This window comes from Macaca mulatta, chromosome 11 (genome assembly GCF_049350105.2).
Source record: "Macaca mulatta isolate MMU2019108-1 chromosome 11, T2T-MMU8v2.0, whole genome shotgun sequence".
NCBI lineage: Eukaryota > Metazoa > Chordata > Mammalia > Primates > Cercopithecidae > Macaca > Macaca mulatta.
The window spans coordinates 126377953-126394421 of record NC_133416.1 but is presented as its reverse complement, the minus strand read 5'-3'; the positions used below and the strand labels follow the sequence as shown (position 1 = coordinate 126394421).

The window sequence follows — 16469 nt, the reverse complement described above, 5'->3', positions numbered from 1 at the left end:
TAAATGCCCACAAGAGAAAGCAGGAAATATCTAAAATTGATGCCCTAACATCACAATGAAAAGAACTAGAGAAGCAAGAGCAAACACATTCAAAAGCTAGCAGAAGGCAAGAAATAACTAAGATCAGAGCAGAACTGAAAGAGATAGAGACACAAAAAACCCTTCAAAAAATCAATAAATTCAGGAGCTGATTTTTTGGAAAGATCAACAAAATTGACAGACTGCTAGCAAGACTAATAAAGAAGAAAAGAGAGAAGAATCAAATAGACGCAATAAAAAGTGATAAAGGGGATATCACCACCAATCCCACAGAAATACAAACTACCATCAGGAATACTATAAACACTCTACACAAATCAACTAGAAAATCTAGAATAAATGGATAAATTCCTGGACACACACACCCTCCCAAGACTAAACCAGGAAGAAGTTGAATCCCTAAATAGACCAATAACAGGCTCTGAAATTGAGGCCTACCAACCAAAAAAAGTCCAGGACCAGACAGATTCACAGCTGAATTCTACCAGAGGTACAAAGAGGAGCTGGTACCATTCCTTCTGAAATTATTCCAATCAATAGAAAAAGAGGGAATCCTCCCTAACTCATTTTATGAGGCCAACATCATCATGATACCAAAATCTGGCAGAGACACAACAAAAAAAGAAAACTTTAGACCAGTATCCCTGATGAACATCGATGTAATAATCCTCAATAAAACACTGGCAAACCAAATCCAGCAGCACATCAAAAAACTTATCCACCATGATCAAGTGGGCTTCATCCCTGGGAATCAAGGCTGGTTCAACATATGCAAATCAATAAATGTAACCCATCATATAAACAGAACCAAAGACAAAAACCACATGATTATCTCAATAGATGCAGAAAAGGCTTTCGACAAAATTCAACACTCCTTCGTGCTAAAAACTCTCAATAAACTAGGTAATGACGGGATGTATCTCAAAATAATAAGAGCTGCTTATGACAAACCCATAGCCAATAACATACTGAATGGGCAAAACCTGGAAGCATTCCCTCTGAAAACTGGCACAAGACAGGGATGCCCTCTCTCACCACTCCTATTCAACATAGTGTTGGAAGTTCTGGCCAGGGCAATCAGGCAGGACAAAGAAATAAAGGTTATTCAATTAGGAAAAGAGGAAGTCAAATGGTCCCTGTTTACAGATGAAATGATTGTATATTTAGAAAACCCTATTGTCTCAGCCCAAAATCTCCTTAAGCTGATAAGCAACTTCAGCAAAGTCTCAGGATACAAAATCAATGTGCAAAAATCAGAAGCATTCCTATACACCAATAACAGACAAACAGAGAGTCAAATCATGAGTGAACTCCCATTCACAATTGCTTCAAAGAGAATAAAATACCTAGGAATCCAACTTACAAGGGATGTGAAGGACCTCTTCAAGGAGAACTACAAACCACTGCTCAATGAAATAAAAGAGGACACAAACAAATAGAAGAACATTCCATGCTCATGGATAGGAAGAATCAATATCGTGAAAATGTCCATACTGCCCAAGGTAATTTATAGATTCAATGCCATCCCCATCAAGCTACCAATGACTTTCTTCACAGAATTGGAAAAAACTACTTTAAAGTTTACGTGGAACCAAAAAAGCCCCCGTATTGCCAAGACAATCCTAAGCAAAAGGAACAAAGCTGGAGGCATCACACTACCTGACTTCAAACTATACCACAAGGCTACAGTAACCAAAACAGCATGGTACTGGTACCAAAACAGAGATATAGAGCAATGGAACAGAACAGAGCCCTCAGAAATAATACCACACATCTACAACCATCTGATCTTTGACAAAACTGACAAAAACAAGAAATGGGGAAAGGATTCACTATTTAATAAATGGTGCTGGGAACCTGGCTAGCCATATGTAGAAAGTTGAAACTGGATCACTTCCTTACACCTATTTCAAAAATTAATTCAAGATGGATTAAAGACTTAAAAGTTAGACCTAAAACTGTAAAAACCCTAGAAGAAAACCTAGGCAATACCATTCAGGCCATTGGCATGGGCAAGGACTTCATGACTAAAACACCAAAAACAATGGCAACAAAAGCCAAAATAGACAAATGGGATCTAATTAAACTAAAGAGCTTCTGTACAACAAAAGAAGCTACCATCAGAGTGAACAGGCAACCTACAGAATGGGAGAAAATTTTTACAGTCTACCCATCTGACAAAGGGCTAATATCCAGAATCTACAAAGAACTTAAACAAATTTACAAGAAAAAATCAAATAACCCCATCAAAAAGTGGGTGAAAGATATGAGCAGACACTTCTCAAAAGAAGACATTTATGCAGCCAACAGACACATGAAAAAGTGCTCATCATCACTGGCCATCAGAGAAATGCAAATCAAAACCACAATGAGACACCATCTCACACCAGTTAGAATGGCGATCACTAAAAAGTCAGGAAACAACAGGTGCTGGAGATGATGTGGAGAAATAGGAACACTTTTACATATTGGTGGGACTGTAAACTAGTTCAACCATTGAGGAAGACAGTGTGGCGATTCCTCAAGGATCTAGAACTAGAAATACCATTTGACACAGCCATCCCATTACTGGGTATATACCCAAAGGATTATAAATCATGCTGCTATAAAGACACGTGCACATATACGTTTATTGCAGCACTATTCACAATAGCAAAGACTTGGAACCAACCCAAATGTCCATCAATGACAGACTGGATTAAGAAAATGTGGCACATATACACCACGGAATATTATGCAGCCATAAAAAAGAATGAGTTCATGTCCTTTGTAGGGACATGGATGAAGCTGGAAACCATCATTCTGAGCAAACTATCACAAGGACAGAAAACCAAATACCACGTTTTCACTCATAGGTGGGAACTGAACACTGAGAACACTTAGACACAGAATGGGGAACATCACACACTGGGGCCTGTTGTGGGGTGAGGGGAGGCAGGAGGGATAGCATTAGGAGATATACCTAATGTAAATGACTAGTTAATGGGTGCAGCACACCAACATGGCACATGTATACATATGTAACAAACCTGCACTTTGTGCACATGTACCCTAGAACTTAAAGTATAATAAAAAAGTTTTTAAAAATGCAGTGGTTAAGTACACAGTGGTTCCAACACAGTGGTTCCATATGCAGAGATTACCTATGCAGTAAAGTATGCAGCAGTACACAGTGGTTAAACATGCATCGATTAAACATGCAGTGGTTAAGTATGCAGTGGTTCAAAACACAGTGGTTACATATGCAGTAAAATATGCAGCAGTAAGGAATGCTGGTTCAGAAGCTGACAAACCTAGATTTAAAGTCTAACTCTTTTACTTCCAACAGGGCTCAGAGACCTCTCTGAGTCTCATCTTGATCATCAACGAGGTGGGAAGAAACATGGTACCTGTGTCCTAAGTTCGCTTCCAGGAATAAAGGAGCTGACTTAGGTAATATGCCCTGGTCTGGCATAGAGTAAGAGGACAGTATAAGGGGTTTCTGTTATTATAATTATAATTAATTGTTATATTATAAATTTATTATATAATATTACTATAATTATGATTACTTATATTATCACTGTTATTATTATCATCATTATTATGGTTTTGTCACATCAGAGGGTCAGTCACAGATAGAAGGGAGCAAGAGGCCCACACGCTGTACATTAGAGTACAACAGCTCTACAATAGAGACGCTGTACGACACGGCATAATTTTTTTTCAGATTTTCATGACCAGAATCTTGTCTTCTGGCTTCATGAAACTCTCACTAACATATCTTAGGATTTCCTATGCTGTAGCCTCACTGCCACAATCTGTACATGCCTGGTCTAACTTAATCCTCATCCTGACCTTGAGAATTACATCTCAACATTCCCATTTTATAGCTGTGAAACTGAGGCCCATGGAGGAAAAGAAACTTGCCCAAGGTAGCTCAATTCGTAAGTGACAGGGTCGAGATTCGTACACACAGATTCTATGTAGGAGACAATATTTTTTATTTTTATTATTTTATTTATTTATTTATTTATTTTTTTGAGACGGAGTCTCGCTCTGTCACCCGGGCTGGAGTGCAGTGGCCGGATCTCAGCTCACTGCAAGCTCTGCCTCCCGGTTCCCGCCATTCTCCTGCCTCAGCCTCCCGAGTAGCTGGAATTACAGGTGCTCACCACCACACCTGGCTAATTTTTATATTTTTAGCAGAGACAGGGGTTTCACCATGTTGGCCAGGCTGGTCTCCAACTCCCGACCTCAGGTGATCCTCCCACCTCAGCCTCCCAAAGTGTTGGGATTACAGGTGTGAGCCACCACGCCTGGCCCAATGTTTTAAAAGTAGGGAAATTCCCTTCCTTCTCACTTCTCTCTTTATCTCCCTCTGCCTATCATGGAAACTCCTTTCTTCCTGTTTCCTGGAGTGAACTCTCCAGACATGTGGTTGAACTTCACTTCTCCAAGTTGATAGGGCTTAACTGTTTCTCTCTCCTTGAAATTGCAGCGTAACTAAAGCCTGTACCTGAGAGGGCAGCCTAGGTGGTGGGGAAGACTTCATTTTTGAAAATTACTCCACTTAACTCCCACTTATAAGAACTTATGAACACAAAGAAGGAAACAACAGACACTGGGGCTCTACTTGATGAGAGAGGGTGGGTGGAGGGAGAGGAGCAGGAAAGATAACTGTTGGGTAATGGGCTGGATACTTGGGTGATAATGTATACAACAAACCCCTGTGACACGTGTTTACCTATGCAACAAACATTCACATGTAACCCCAAACCTAAAATAAAAGTTAGAAAATAATAATGAAATAAAAATTTAAAAGAAAAAAATGACTCCAGTTTCCCAAGCCACTTCTCCAAAATTCAGTAATCACATCTTCTAGAAATAGATTTTCCAGAGGCCTTACAAAGCCTGGGCCAGGCTTGGTAAGTGTATGCCGAAAATAGGAGGCAGGGGATAATTTTTTTTTTTTTCAGTAGCATCCATAGGATAATGGAGTGGGTTTTAGCCAAGGGTTTAAGATCAGAGAGACTGGAGTTCAAAACTTCGCTCTGCCACTTACTGGCTGTTGTATTCTGGGGAACTCATTTTACCTCTCCCAGCCTCAGTAAAATGCTGAGTATACAGTATTTTTCTGGAGTATGCTCTCTGTATATGTGTGCTAGCACAGTGCCCATCACACAGTGGGTGCTCAAGAAGTATTAGTTAAATAACTGAGTAAAAAAAAAAAATACAAAGACCTGAAACTCCTGAGACAGGTCTGGGCTGAAACTATGATTTGGGAGTCAGCGGCTCATGGAGCCATTAAAATGGAAAGGAACTCTATCATTTAAGGTAGCGCTTGCCGAACTACAGCCAGTGGGCCAATTTAGCCTGCCTCCTGCTTTTATAAATACAATTTTATTGGAATACAGATATGCTTTTTTGTTTGCATAATACCTAGGGCTGTTTTTGCACTACAGTGGCAGAAAGGAGTAGTTGTGACAGAAACCACTGGGTCTACAAACTTAAAATATTTATGATTTGTTCCTCCACGGTAAATATTTACTAACCCTTGATTTAAGGGTTTGAAAGAGGAACTTGCATAAGAGAGAGGTGAGCCATGACCAGACAGGCAGACTTTATTTCTGTGTCTTCAACTTGAAAGTCCTCACTGGATCTCACCTGTGTCCTCTGGCGGCACCCAGTTCCCGACAGGCCTTGTCTCTCTCCCAGCTGTTGGTGCCCAAGGGGTCAGTGGCCAGATGCTGACCCAGCTTTTCTGAGGGTCCATCCCGAGCTGGGACAACGGGGCTATTCTGGGGCTCTGTCCTACAGAGGAAGAAATAAGGACACAAAAGTGTTAGAATATACAGAGACACTTAATGTTCATTAAATATTCATAGAATTCCTAGTATTTCCCAGCTTCCCTTGTAGTTAGGTTGAGCCCATGAGATTATCTTTGGCCAATGGTCTCTAAGCAGGAAGGAACACATGTAATTTCCAGTTCAAGGCAATCAAGATCCATGTGCCTTCTCCAGCTCCCCCTTCCTCTGTCATAGTGACTTTAGAGTCCACACATTCTGAAGGGTGAAACTATTTGATGGAGGAAAGATGCCTGTACCACATCAGATTTTGCAAGAGAGAAATAAACTGAAATTAGGTTAAACCACTTTGATGTAGGTTTATTTGTCACAGCAGCATAGCTTATTCTATTTGGACTAAATCACAGAGAGATGCTGGAAACCAGCATTTCATTTCCTTTCTCAAGACATAATGGGAGGCCAAAGCATGATAAGATTAGTGTAAACCCCACTTTGCCATTTCTATTCCATTTTTCTGCCTTATTTCTGTATGGACCACATATATGTAGATTCAAATAGTCTTAACTATGTAGTAGCTATAGTATCTGGGGCCAGTCACAACATCTCTGAGTTGCAGTTTCTTCAGTTATAAAATAGTGAATAGTATCAATTCATGTATTGCTGAGCTATTGTGAATATAAAATGAGATAAAATATACAAGCAGAAAGGCCTCAAAAGTGTCAGTTTTCTTTGGTTTTACTTCCTTGTAAACCAAATCTCCAATCTGATGTCCTTCATTGGTATGAACCACCCACTTGGGACAGCAGTCCCCATGAAGGCCTGCAGTCCTGCAGCCCCCTCCTCTGCCACTGACAAAGGCTGCAGAGAATACTGAGGAGTCGCCTATGAGTCCCACTTCTTTATGGGAGTTCCTGAGAGGGCAAGGAAGTTGTCTGGTTAATCAGTTTTTGAAGAGACTGTCACTCAAGTTCCTGCCTCTTAACTAGGAAGAGTCAGGAGTTTGAGAGAAACAGGTGTATTTGGTGACACGCAGAGAGCGTCCCTCCCTGCTCACCCTGCCTTCAGACCCCATGTCAATCGTTGATCAAAGGCATTAGCATGTCTCATGCACCAGGCTCCTGCATCGGTGCATCCAGGTTGGTTTCATGACTCAGGATGAATGCGTCTGACAAGCCCCCTGCTCCTTAGGGCTTCTAAGAGAGCAAGCCAAGCCCAGTCGATATTGAAGGAAGGGCAGCAAAACACATCCATCTCTGTCAGCCACTTATGAGTGCATCTTTAGAAGCAGAGCTGGTAGAACTGCAAGCCCTGGAGGGATGGAGATTCTAATTAGGGCTTCTCAGCCCTTCTCACTGCCAACTCTGTGCTTTCAGAACTCCCTTCTGTCCTGCTCAGCCTCAGTTTTCCCTAAACCTCCCTACTATGGGGGTTACCTTTCCATGCCTTTACTTCTGCCCATTTATCCCTGAGGAATGCTGTCCTATCTGCTGTCTGACAACAAAGCTTCTGTTTTCTGCCTAACACCCAGCAAGGCTTGCCTCTTCCCACACTTGTCCTGGCCTAGGGTAACCTGCATTCATTAACTCCAATTTCCGGAGTGCCTTCATTGTATCCAGGTCAGTTTCAGGTGTGGAGATACAGTGAACAAGACAGTGATATCTCCTGTGATTATGGAATGTTTACATTCTAGATGGAGGAATAGATAATAAACACATAGCAAGTAAAAATGTGGCTTGTTGAATGGTAACACATTTTTTTTTTTTGAGACAGAGTCTCACTGTGTTGTCCAGGATGGAGTGCAGTGGCATAATCACAGCTCACTGCAGCCTTGAACTCCCTGGCTCAAGTGATCCTCTGGCCTCAACCTCCCAAGTAGCTGGGACCACAGGCACACACCACCATACTCACCTTTTTTTTTTTTTTTTGTAGAGACAGGGTTCCACTATATTGCTCAAACTGGTCTTGAACTCCTGGACTCAAGACCTCCTGACATGGCCTCCCAAAGTGCTGGGATTACAGGTGTGAGCCACCATTTTCAGCTGACAGAGCTAAGAAATGGGAGGAATGGCTGCTACTTTGTATATAATAATCAGGGAAGTCCTTCCGGAGGAGTAACAAGGGAGTGGAGACTTGAAGGATTCAGGACTAATCTTTAAGTTTGGGCAGTTTAGAATGTATTCTTAGATTATTTGACACTCTTGTCATCAAAATATCAAAAGATGGAACTTAATTTATCTCCCTTTGAATATTGGATGGGCTTAGTGACTCACATTTAATGAAAAGAATGTAGTAGAAGTAATAATGTATGACCTTCAAGACTTGGTCACAAAAGGGAGCTTCTGCCTTCTTCTCTTGGGTTGATAATTCTGGCAGAAGCCGTGTTGTGAGGACACTCAAGCAGCCATATGGAGAGGCCTATGTGAAGAAGAACTGAGGCCTCCTGCCGACAGTCAGCACCAACTTGTCAGCCCTATGAGTGAGCCGCCTTGGAAGTGGATTCTCCAGCTCCAGTCAAGCCTTACCATGAGACTGCAAACCTGGTTGACATCTAACCACAGCTTCATGAGAGATGGTGAGTTAGAACCACTCAGTCAAATTCCTGAGTCACAGAAACTATGAACCATAATAACTGTTTGTTGTTGTTTTCAGCCAAAAGATTTGGAATAATTTGTTACAGTGATATATATCTTCTACACAGGTATCTGCTGGAAGTAAGAAGTGTACCCTAGGCAGAAGGAATAGCAAGTTCAAAAATTGTTAGCATATTATAAGGAAGAGCCGCCGGGCACAGTGGCTCATGCCTGTAATCCCAGCACTTTGGGAGACCGAGGGAAGTGGATAACTTGAGGTAAGGAGTTTGAGACCAGCCTGGCCAATATGGTAAAACCCTGTCTCTACTGAATATAAAAGAATTAGCTGATGTGGTGGTGCACGTCTGTAATCCCAGCTACTCAGGAGACTGAGGCGAGAGAATCGCTTGACCCCAGGAGGCAGAGGTTGCAGTGAGCTGAGATCATGCCACTGCACTCCAGCCTGGGTGACAAAATGAGATTCTGTCTCAAATAATAATAATAATAATAATAATAATAATAACAACAACAATAACAATAATAAACAGCAAGCAAGGGCTAGAGTGGCAAGAGGTGAGATCAGAGATCAGGTCATGGGAAGACCTTTGAGGCTCTCTGCAGCTGAGATGGGAGAGGAGTCTTTGGAACAAGCGTGATTACATTTGAGAAAGATCACTCTAGTGGTTGAGGGACACAAGGCTGAAGGGAGAGAAGGGCAGAGATGGGGAAATGGTTGCAATAGTCCAGGCTCCGATCAGTGTAGTAGCAGAGTGGAGTGGGGGATGAGATGTGGTCTGATTATAACGAATTTTGAAAGTAGTACTGACATGATTTGCTGCTGACTAAATGTGAAAAGTAAGAGAGTCAGACAGGAGGAGGAGTCAAGGATGACGTCAAGGTTTTGAGCCTGAGCAACTGGAAGGATGGCGTCAACATTGAGGAGATGGAGAAAGTAGAATAGGGAGAAAGCTTTTGGGAAGATCTATCCTCTTTTCTAAGACGTGGTATGCCTTTGCTCCCTTACCAGCAACTCTTAATAATATGTTGTTGTCATTTGATTGTCTTCTATCAAACTGGACTGTGAGCTCCCTGTGAGCAAGACTGGGTCTTACTGCCCCAGAGCCTGCTGCTTAGCGAGCACTCAGCAATATTTTTTCAATGAATCAATAAAAGCGGTAACAAATTAGCCAAAGAGAACATTGCTTCAAAAAGTTAGAAAGTACTTTTGAGATGCTTTGGACTAATTTCGTGATGTTATAGTTGGTGGGAATGGAATCTCAGAAAGGGTCCATAACTCAGCCAATGCCTCAGTCTACTCAGACTGCTCAATCCATGTCTTCTCTGTTCAACCTCATATTTCTTTTAGAAAAGATCAGTGAGCTTATTGATTTGTGTGCATTGTCCAGCAAAGCCTTGACACATAACGTAGTTCACTTCCCACGTGGCTCACTCATACTACTAGCAAGCTGGTGCTGGCTGTGGGCAGAAGGCCTTACTTCTTCACATGGACCTCCCCGTATGGCTGCTTGAGCATCCTCACAATATGGCGGCTGGCTTCCCTGACAATGATCAATCCAAGAGAGCAAGGCAGAAGCTGCCTTTTGTGACCAATTCTTGCAAGTCAGACATTATTGCTATGTCAAGGTGGAGACACATAAGAATACAATTTTGAACTCTCTGGGGCATTGTAGAAAATAAATCGATACCACAAGCAATCCCATGATAGGTAAAAGCTGAGAGCTGTGAGGAATTTGGTAGTGAATAAACACATGGTGAGTGTACTGGCATTGGGTGGGAGGTCTCAGTGACTTGTCTAATGGAGAGAGTAGAGGCGTGAGTTATCTGAAGTATAGGAGAAGCTGGTGGATGCTACTGCCAGAGCCCTGGGGTGTAAGGCTTCGGGTGAGGACAGTGCCTTATCCATCATTGCCAGCAATAGGGGTCAGGAATCAGATATGGGGAAATCTTGAAGATGATTTGGTGAGGAAGGACACAATGGAGTTGCAGGAATTTATGTAACTTTTACCCTCTGATGTGGTAGATTTTTCTTTTTCTCCAATAGTACTGGTTTCACCTTCCTGGTGTTGGGTACCCCACCTGGAATTTTGCAATAAAACCAACAGAAATAAAATGAATTCTGTCAGGCAGACAGGAAGTGCTAAGGGGAGGAAGAAGGAAATTCTCTGTAATATACCATAACATTTAAAGTATTTTTTTCAAAATGTTCCAAGAGGCTGCTTCTCAGCTTTCTTAAAACTTAAAAAGACTCAGACAGCATGTAGCTGAGGGTTTTCCATGACTGGCACAATATCAGAGGCCTTTAAGGAGCTTTTAAAAATATGGATTCTTAGGTCCCATCCTAGTTGTAGTAAATCAGAGTCTCTAAGGGGTGACATCCAGGAATCTGCATCTTAAAGACACATCGCAGGCAATTCAGCCTCCTATTGGATCAGGAATAAAATCCAAACTGACAGTCCAGACTAAAACACTTGGCACAATCTGGCCTGTGACCCTGCTTTCAATCCCTCTTCTACCCATCTCCTACTCCTCTTCGTATCTCACTCTGTTCTAGCCACATGACATCATTGCTTCTCCTCAAATGCTCAGAGCCTTTGCGCTTTCTGTTCCCTCCATCTGGTATGCTGTTCCTCCAGCTCTTTGCATGGCCAGCGCCCTCTTTCTATTCAAAAGTCACCTTTTCAGAGAGGCCCTCCCTGACTCCCATGCTCTCTGCTCCACCTGTGATGGGAATCACGGTAACCTGTGGTGTCTTTCTTCACCGAGTTTTTAGTGTTTGAAATGATCATTTTATGTGTCTGTTTGCCAAATGATTGTCTTCTGGACTAGAATGTAAGCTTTATGAGAGGGAACTCGTCTCTTTCCTCACCCCTGAATCCCCAGAGATGCAGTGCCTGACGTCGTGTAGCTTACTGCTCAATGAACATTTATTGAATGAACAAATGAATACTTGGATGGGTGAACAAATGAATTGTGATTACCGATCTCATGTGGGAACCACAGATCAGATCCTAATTCTCCTTACAAATAAAGAAGCAGAGGTACAAATAAAGAGTCTGAGGTCACTCAACGCTGCAGTGGAATCAGGCTTCAGCCACAGCCTCAGCCCTCCACAGCCCCACCCATCTCCCCTCCCTGTCTCCAGCCTTGCATCTTTGCAGGTCCTTATGAAAAATTCTGTGTTCCATCCTTGCTGAGGAGTACCGGCAGTTGCCTCATTTTCCTTCTATATCGCATTAAAAAAAAATACTTAAAAGAAGGCGAAATCTTCGGGGACAGCTAAAACAGTGGAGTCAAGGGCCGGCACACTCCACTTCACAGAGGGAGGGAGGGAGGGAGGGAGCCATGAGTGCCGAATTCCTCAAGGCCTCCCGGCTCTGTTCCTGCTAATCAGAGACCTGGAGCTTAGATGCTGTCTCTGTCGTCATGGCAACCGGCAGATTCCAAGGCTCCGATAAGAGTCAGGGCTGAACTTTTCTGCAAAACTCCTCAAGAGGCCTGGCTCCCTAGCTGCTTCCCTGCTTCCCATCAAGGCTCTTGCTCACTGAGCCGATCAGTCAGCTGCTCCCAACAAAGTGCTCATTTGACCCAGCGTGGGGTGCAGATCCTCATGCCCCAAGCACTAGGTTTCGAGTTAAACACTGTTTGGGGAATCAGAGACCAACAATGGTGGAGCAGGAGGAACCCCAGCTCCAGCTCAGCTCTGTACAGAGTGGAGAAACGGAGGCCCAAGAGCCAAGGGGACTTGCCCAAGGCAAATAGTGACTCATACCATAGCTCTGGCTAGTAGAATTGCCACCTTTTGACTCCCAGCCCAGTGCTCTCTCCACATCACTCTATCATCACAGCAGCTACTATTTATCAAGCACCTCCTGCATACCAGACACTGAGCTAACTAAGCACTTCTCACTTATCTTCTCATTGAAGCTGTCAAAGAAACCCACCAGCCAGCATTACCATCCCTACTGTGAAGAACAAACTGGGACTCTGAGATATTACCTGGCAAGAACATCAGCGGCTGCCCTGCCTGTTTATAAGAATCAACTGAGAGGCCAGGCTTGGTTGCTCATGCCTATAATCCCAGCACTTTGGGAGGCCGAGGCGGGCGGATCTCGAGATCAGGAGATCGAGACTATCCTGGCTAACACAGTGAAACTCTGTCACTACTAAAAAAATAAATAAATAAATAAATAAAATAGCCAGGCGTGGTGGTGGGCACCTATAGTCCCAGCTACTTGGGAGGCTGAGGCAGGAGAGTGGCGTGAACCCGGGAGGCAGACAGAGCTCACAGTGAGCCGAGATCACACCACTGCACTCCAGCCTGGGCCACAGAGTGAGATTCTGTCTCAAAAAAAAAAAAAAAAAAAAAAAAAAAATCAACTGAGAACAAAAAGACGACGACTCTGGAAAACATTTTTTTTTTTTTTTTTTTTTGAGACTGCATCTCGCTCTATCGCCCAGGGTGGAGTGCAGTGGCGTGATCTCAGCTCACTGCAACATCTGCCTCCCGGGTTCAAGTGATTCTTCTGCTTCAGCTTCCTGAGTAGCTGGGATTACAGGCACCCGTCATCACGCTTGGCTAATTTTTGCATTTTTAGTAGAAAACATTTTGAAAATATAGGAAATGATAAGTGGAGGTACAGGGGGAATCATGGTAATTACATTGTAAGATAGGAATGGTCTTATGTGTTTGGAGAGGATCTGTATCTCAAGGTTTGGTCTGAATCTTATATTCCACAAACAGAAATGGCAGTTGGCCAGGAGATTGGAGACATCTCTGACATTTATTGCCTCCATTCCACAAGTAGCTCCTTCTGTGTATAGAGGACTTACTAATCTAGTGTCTCAATTGATTCCTATAACCCTCTGTGGGGTGTGCAGCAGCAGCGTGGTGAACCTCCTTCCCTTGCATAGCTGAAGGCACTGAAACCTGGAGAGGCAAAAGGACTTGCTTCCATCCAGGGCTCATGGCTCAGGTACTTGTTCTGCCCTTGCATCCAGGGCTGTGAATGGTCCATCCGTGTGCCCACACTTGCCAGACACCCACACTCTGCCTGTTTTGACAGAGAGTGTAAGCCTAGACTCTCGTGCTTAAATGCTCACCAGAAAGTCCAAGAGTTATCATGGGGCTGACCTAGCCCACAGACAAGATGAAGTTGGCCAATTTGTGCCTTGGCTCCTGGGACCTCAGTCTGGGCTGTGTTAATAATGTCCTGGCCTGCGGTCTTGGCATTCCGAGTCGTTTTCAACGTGAATTCAGTTCATTAAGCCTGGATGGGGGTAATCTTCAGGAGCTGTGACCCTTTGAGCTTTGTCGTTGTGGCTGGAAAAAGCAATAGAGCTTGGAGGAAAACTGGGGATTGCACAGCACTGCTGTGGGAGACATCATTTGGATACAGGGGCAGTAATGTTCATCTTAGTAGAAATTAAATGAAAAATGAAAGGAAGTTTTATGAGGCTGTCATTTCTCTCATTATTTCATTCATTACTCAACAGTTGTTTACTGAACACTTACTTAGTATTGGATTTCAAGGACCCAAAAGTAACCAAGACATTGTTTCTGCCCTGCAGGACTTCTCACCCTGGAAGGGGAGACAGATCCCTAAACCGGGAATTACAACGTGGTGTATAATAAGTTATCTGATAGACAGAGGCTTAGGGGGGCAGTGGACCCACAGAGAGGGCACCTAACCCAACCTGGGGAATGTGGGCAGGTGATCACAGAAGTGTTCCTACCAGATGAATATAAAGTGGTCAGGAAAGTGGAGGAAAAAGGAAGAAGAGCAAGTGCAAAGGTCCAGCACCAAGACACAGCAGTGGACCTTCATGTGACTTCAGGGGATGCAGTAAGTTAGGACAGATAGTGAAGGTGGAGGGTGGGAGGCAAGACTTGAGTCTAGGAAGGAAGAAAGGGGCTGGATTCTTCAGGGCCATGTAGACAGGTGCTTTTCAAGCCTCCATGTGCACGGGTCACCTGGGGATCTTGTCAGACTACAGATGCTGATTCTTCAGTAGGTCTTGGGGAGGGCCTGAGTATCTGTATTTCTAACCAATTCCCAGGTGAGGCTGCTGCTCCACGAACCATGCTCTGAGTATCTGGGTTGTAGATTCTACAAGGAATTTGAACTTGATCCTGAGGGCGGAGCAACACAGACAAGCACAGCTCCCTACCACTGCCTCTCCACAGGCAATGGATGAGAATGGCTTAGTCCAGTTCTTGGGGCTGACAGCAAGTGTGTAAGTGTGTGGACGTGTGTGAGTATATGTGCTTATGAGTGTGTGGTAAACACTCTTGTATATCAAGAATTGCTTGGCTCTCAAGTTCAGGTCAAAGGACAAAAGAACCATCTGGAGAAAAATCAGCTCAGCATTTTTTGCCCAGCTCAGCCAAGCAGGTCAGGCACCCAACCTGCCTAGGGTTTGAACTGTCATCACAGAATATATCCATCCACTGCCCTCCAATCAACCCCACATCCACCCTGTCATTTCTCCCTCCACAGGCTGGCCTGTCGATTGCCTATTTGCTTCATGAGAGATAAAACTGCTGAGAAGTGGATTGGATTCGATTGTTGAGACTGCCTAAAATGCAGGCTGCCTCCAACTATGGAAGGGACTGAATTCCAAAATGTCATAGTTTTCCACTTGAGCAGGGTGTGCAAAAGGTAATTAGGTGATGCTGGGAAAGTGCATGGGGTCTGGAGTCCTGCTGACCTGAGTTCAAGTCCTGATTCTGCTAAGTTGTGTCACCATGGGCAAGAATAATACCTCTTCTTCCAGCCCAGGCCCCCTGGGCACCAGCTGGAATTGCAGACAGAGTTAGAATTTCTCTGGGGAGGGTGAGTTGCTAATTATGTTTTCTTGCCACAGGACAAGTGAGTCCCTTTTGGGGATCATCACAGCCACTATTAGAAGAAAGACAAAGCAAGCAAGAGGGAACTGGAAAGTGGGAAGAAGCCCTCAGCTTAAGAGGAAACCTCCAACCAAGGAAAGGAGGAACCTTGGTACGAGATCTAGGAGAGTGTAAACTGGTCCCAAGAGGTGCTTGCAGGGACCATTCACCTATTCTTCAGTCAACAGGTATTTATTGAGCACCTATTATGTGCAGGCACTGGGAACAAGATAGAGAAAAAAAACCTTGCTTGGTGGAGCTTGCATTGTACTGCAATGGGTGGAGGTAGGAAGAGAGCAGAAAATAAACATAATTAAGTGGTAAATCTTAGAAAGTAATGAGTGCTATGGAGAAAAGATACAGAGTGGGATAAGGGAGATGGAATACTACTGGGATGGACTTGCAATTTTAAACTGGGTAATCAGAGAAGCCCTCATTGAGAAGGTGAGATTTGAGCAAATACTTGAAAGTGATGAGGGGGTGAGCCTTGAGCATACCCAGGAGAATATAACAGGCAGACTGCAGCCAGTGCAAAGGCCCTGAGGTAGGAACATACGAAATGCACTGAAGAATTAGCAGTGTGACTGGAGCTGAGGGAGCAAGGGGGAGATTAGTAGGAGGTAAAGTCAGAGAGGTAATGAGGGATCAGGTATAAGAATCCGGTGGGCTTTCACAGGGACTTGGCTTTTTCTTCTCGGTGAGATGAGAAGCCACTGAAGGCTTCATTGGATAGATATGTTCTGACTTAGGTTTTAAAGGATCCCTCTGGCGTCTTGCTGAGCATATATGGCATATAAGGGATCTGGAATAGATACAGGAAGACCAGTGAAGAAATGACTACAATGATCCGTATGAGAGAAGATGGTGGCTGGGGTCAATGTTTTTTCTGCAGTAGTGTTGAGAGGTGGTCAGATTATGGACTTTTATTGAAGGTAGAATCAATGTAGTTGTTGCATGGATTGGCTATGGAGTGTGAAAGAGAGGGGCCAAGGATGACTCCAAGGTTCTGGGTCTGAGCAACTGGGAGGATCTTGCTGCCAATCACTGAGCTGGAACAACTGCAGACGGGGAAGCGTGTTTTGGAAGAGTCTTCTAAAGCTCAGTTTTTGAGATGCCAATTAGATTTTGAGATGCCAATTAGACATCTATGTTGAGATGGCAGGTGGG

At 43.7% G+C, this 16469-nt stretch overlaps 1 protein-coding gene across 2 annotated transcripts in view; it reads right to left on the bottom strand.

Moving 5' to 3' along the window:
- Window positions 1–16469, bottom strand: part of SRRM4 (serine/arginine repetitive matrix 4) — a 172918-nt gene that overhangs the window by 46574 nt on the left and 109875 nt on the right. For both annotated transcript variants that reach the window (XM_077955362.1, XM_015152936.3), the window contains exon 2: window positions 5686–5832. In XM_077955362.1, coding sequence (XP_077811488.1) covers window positions 5686–5832 — 147 coding nt within the window. The remainder of the gene's footprint in view (window positions 1–5685; window positions 5833–16469) is intronic.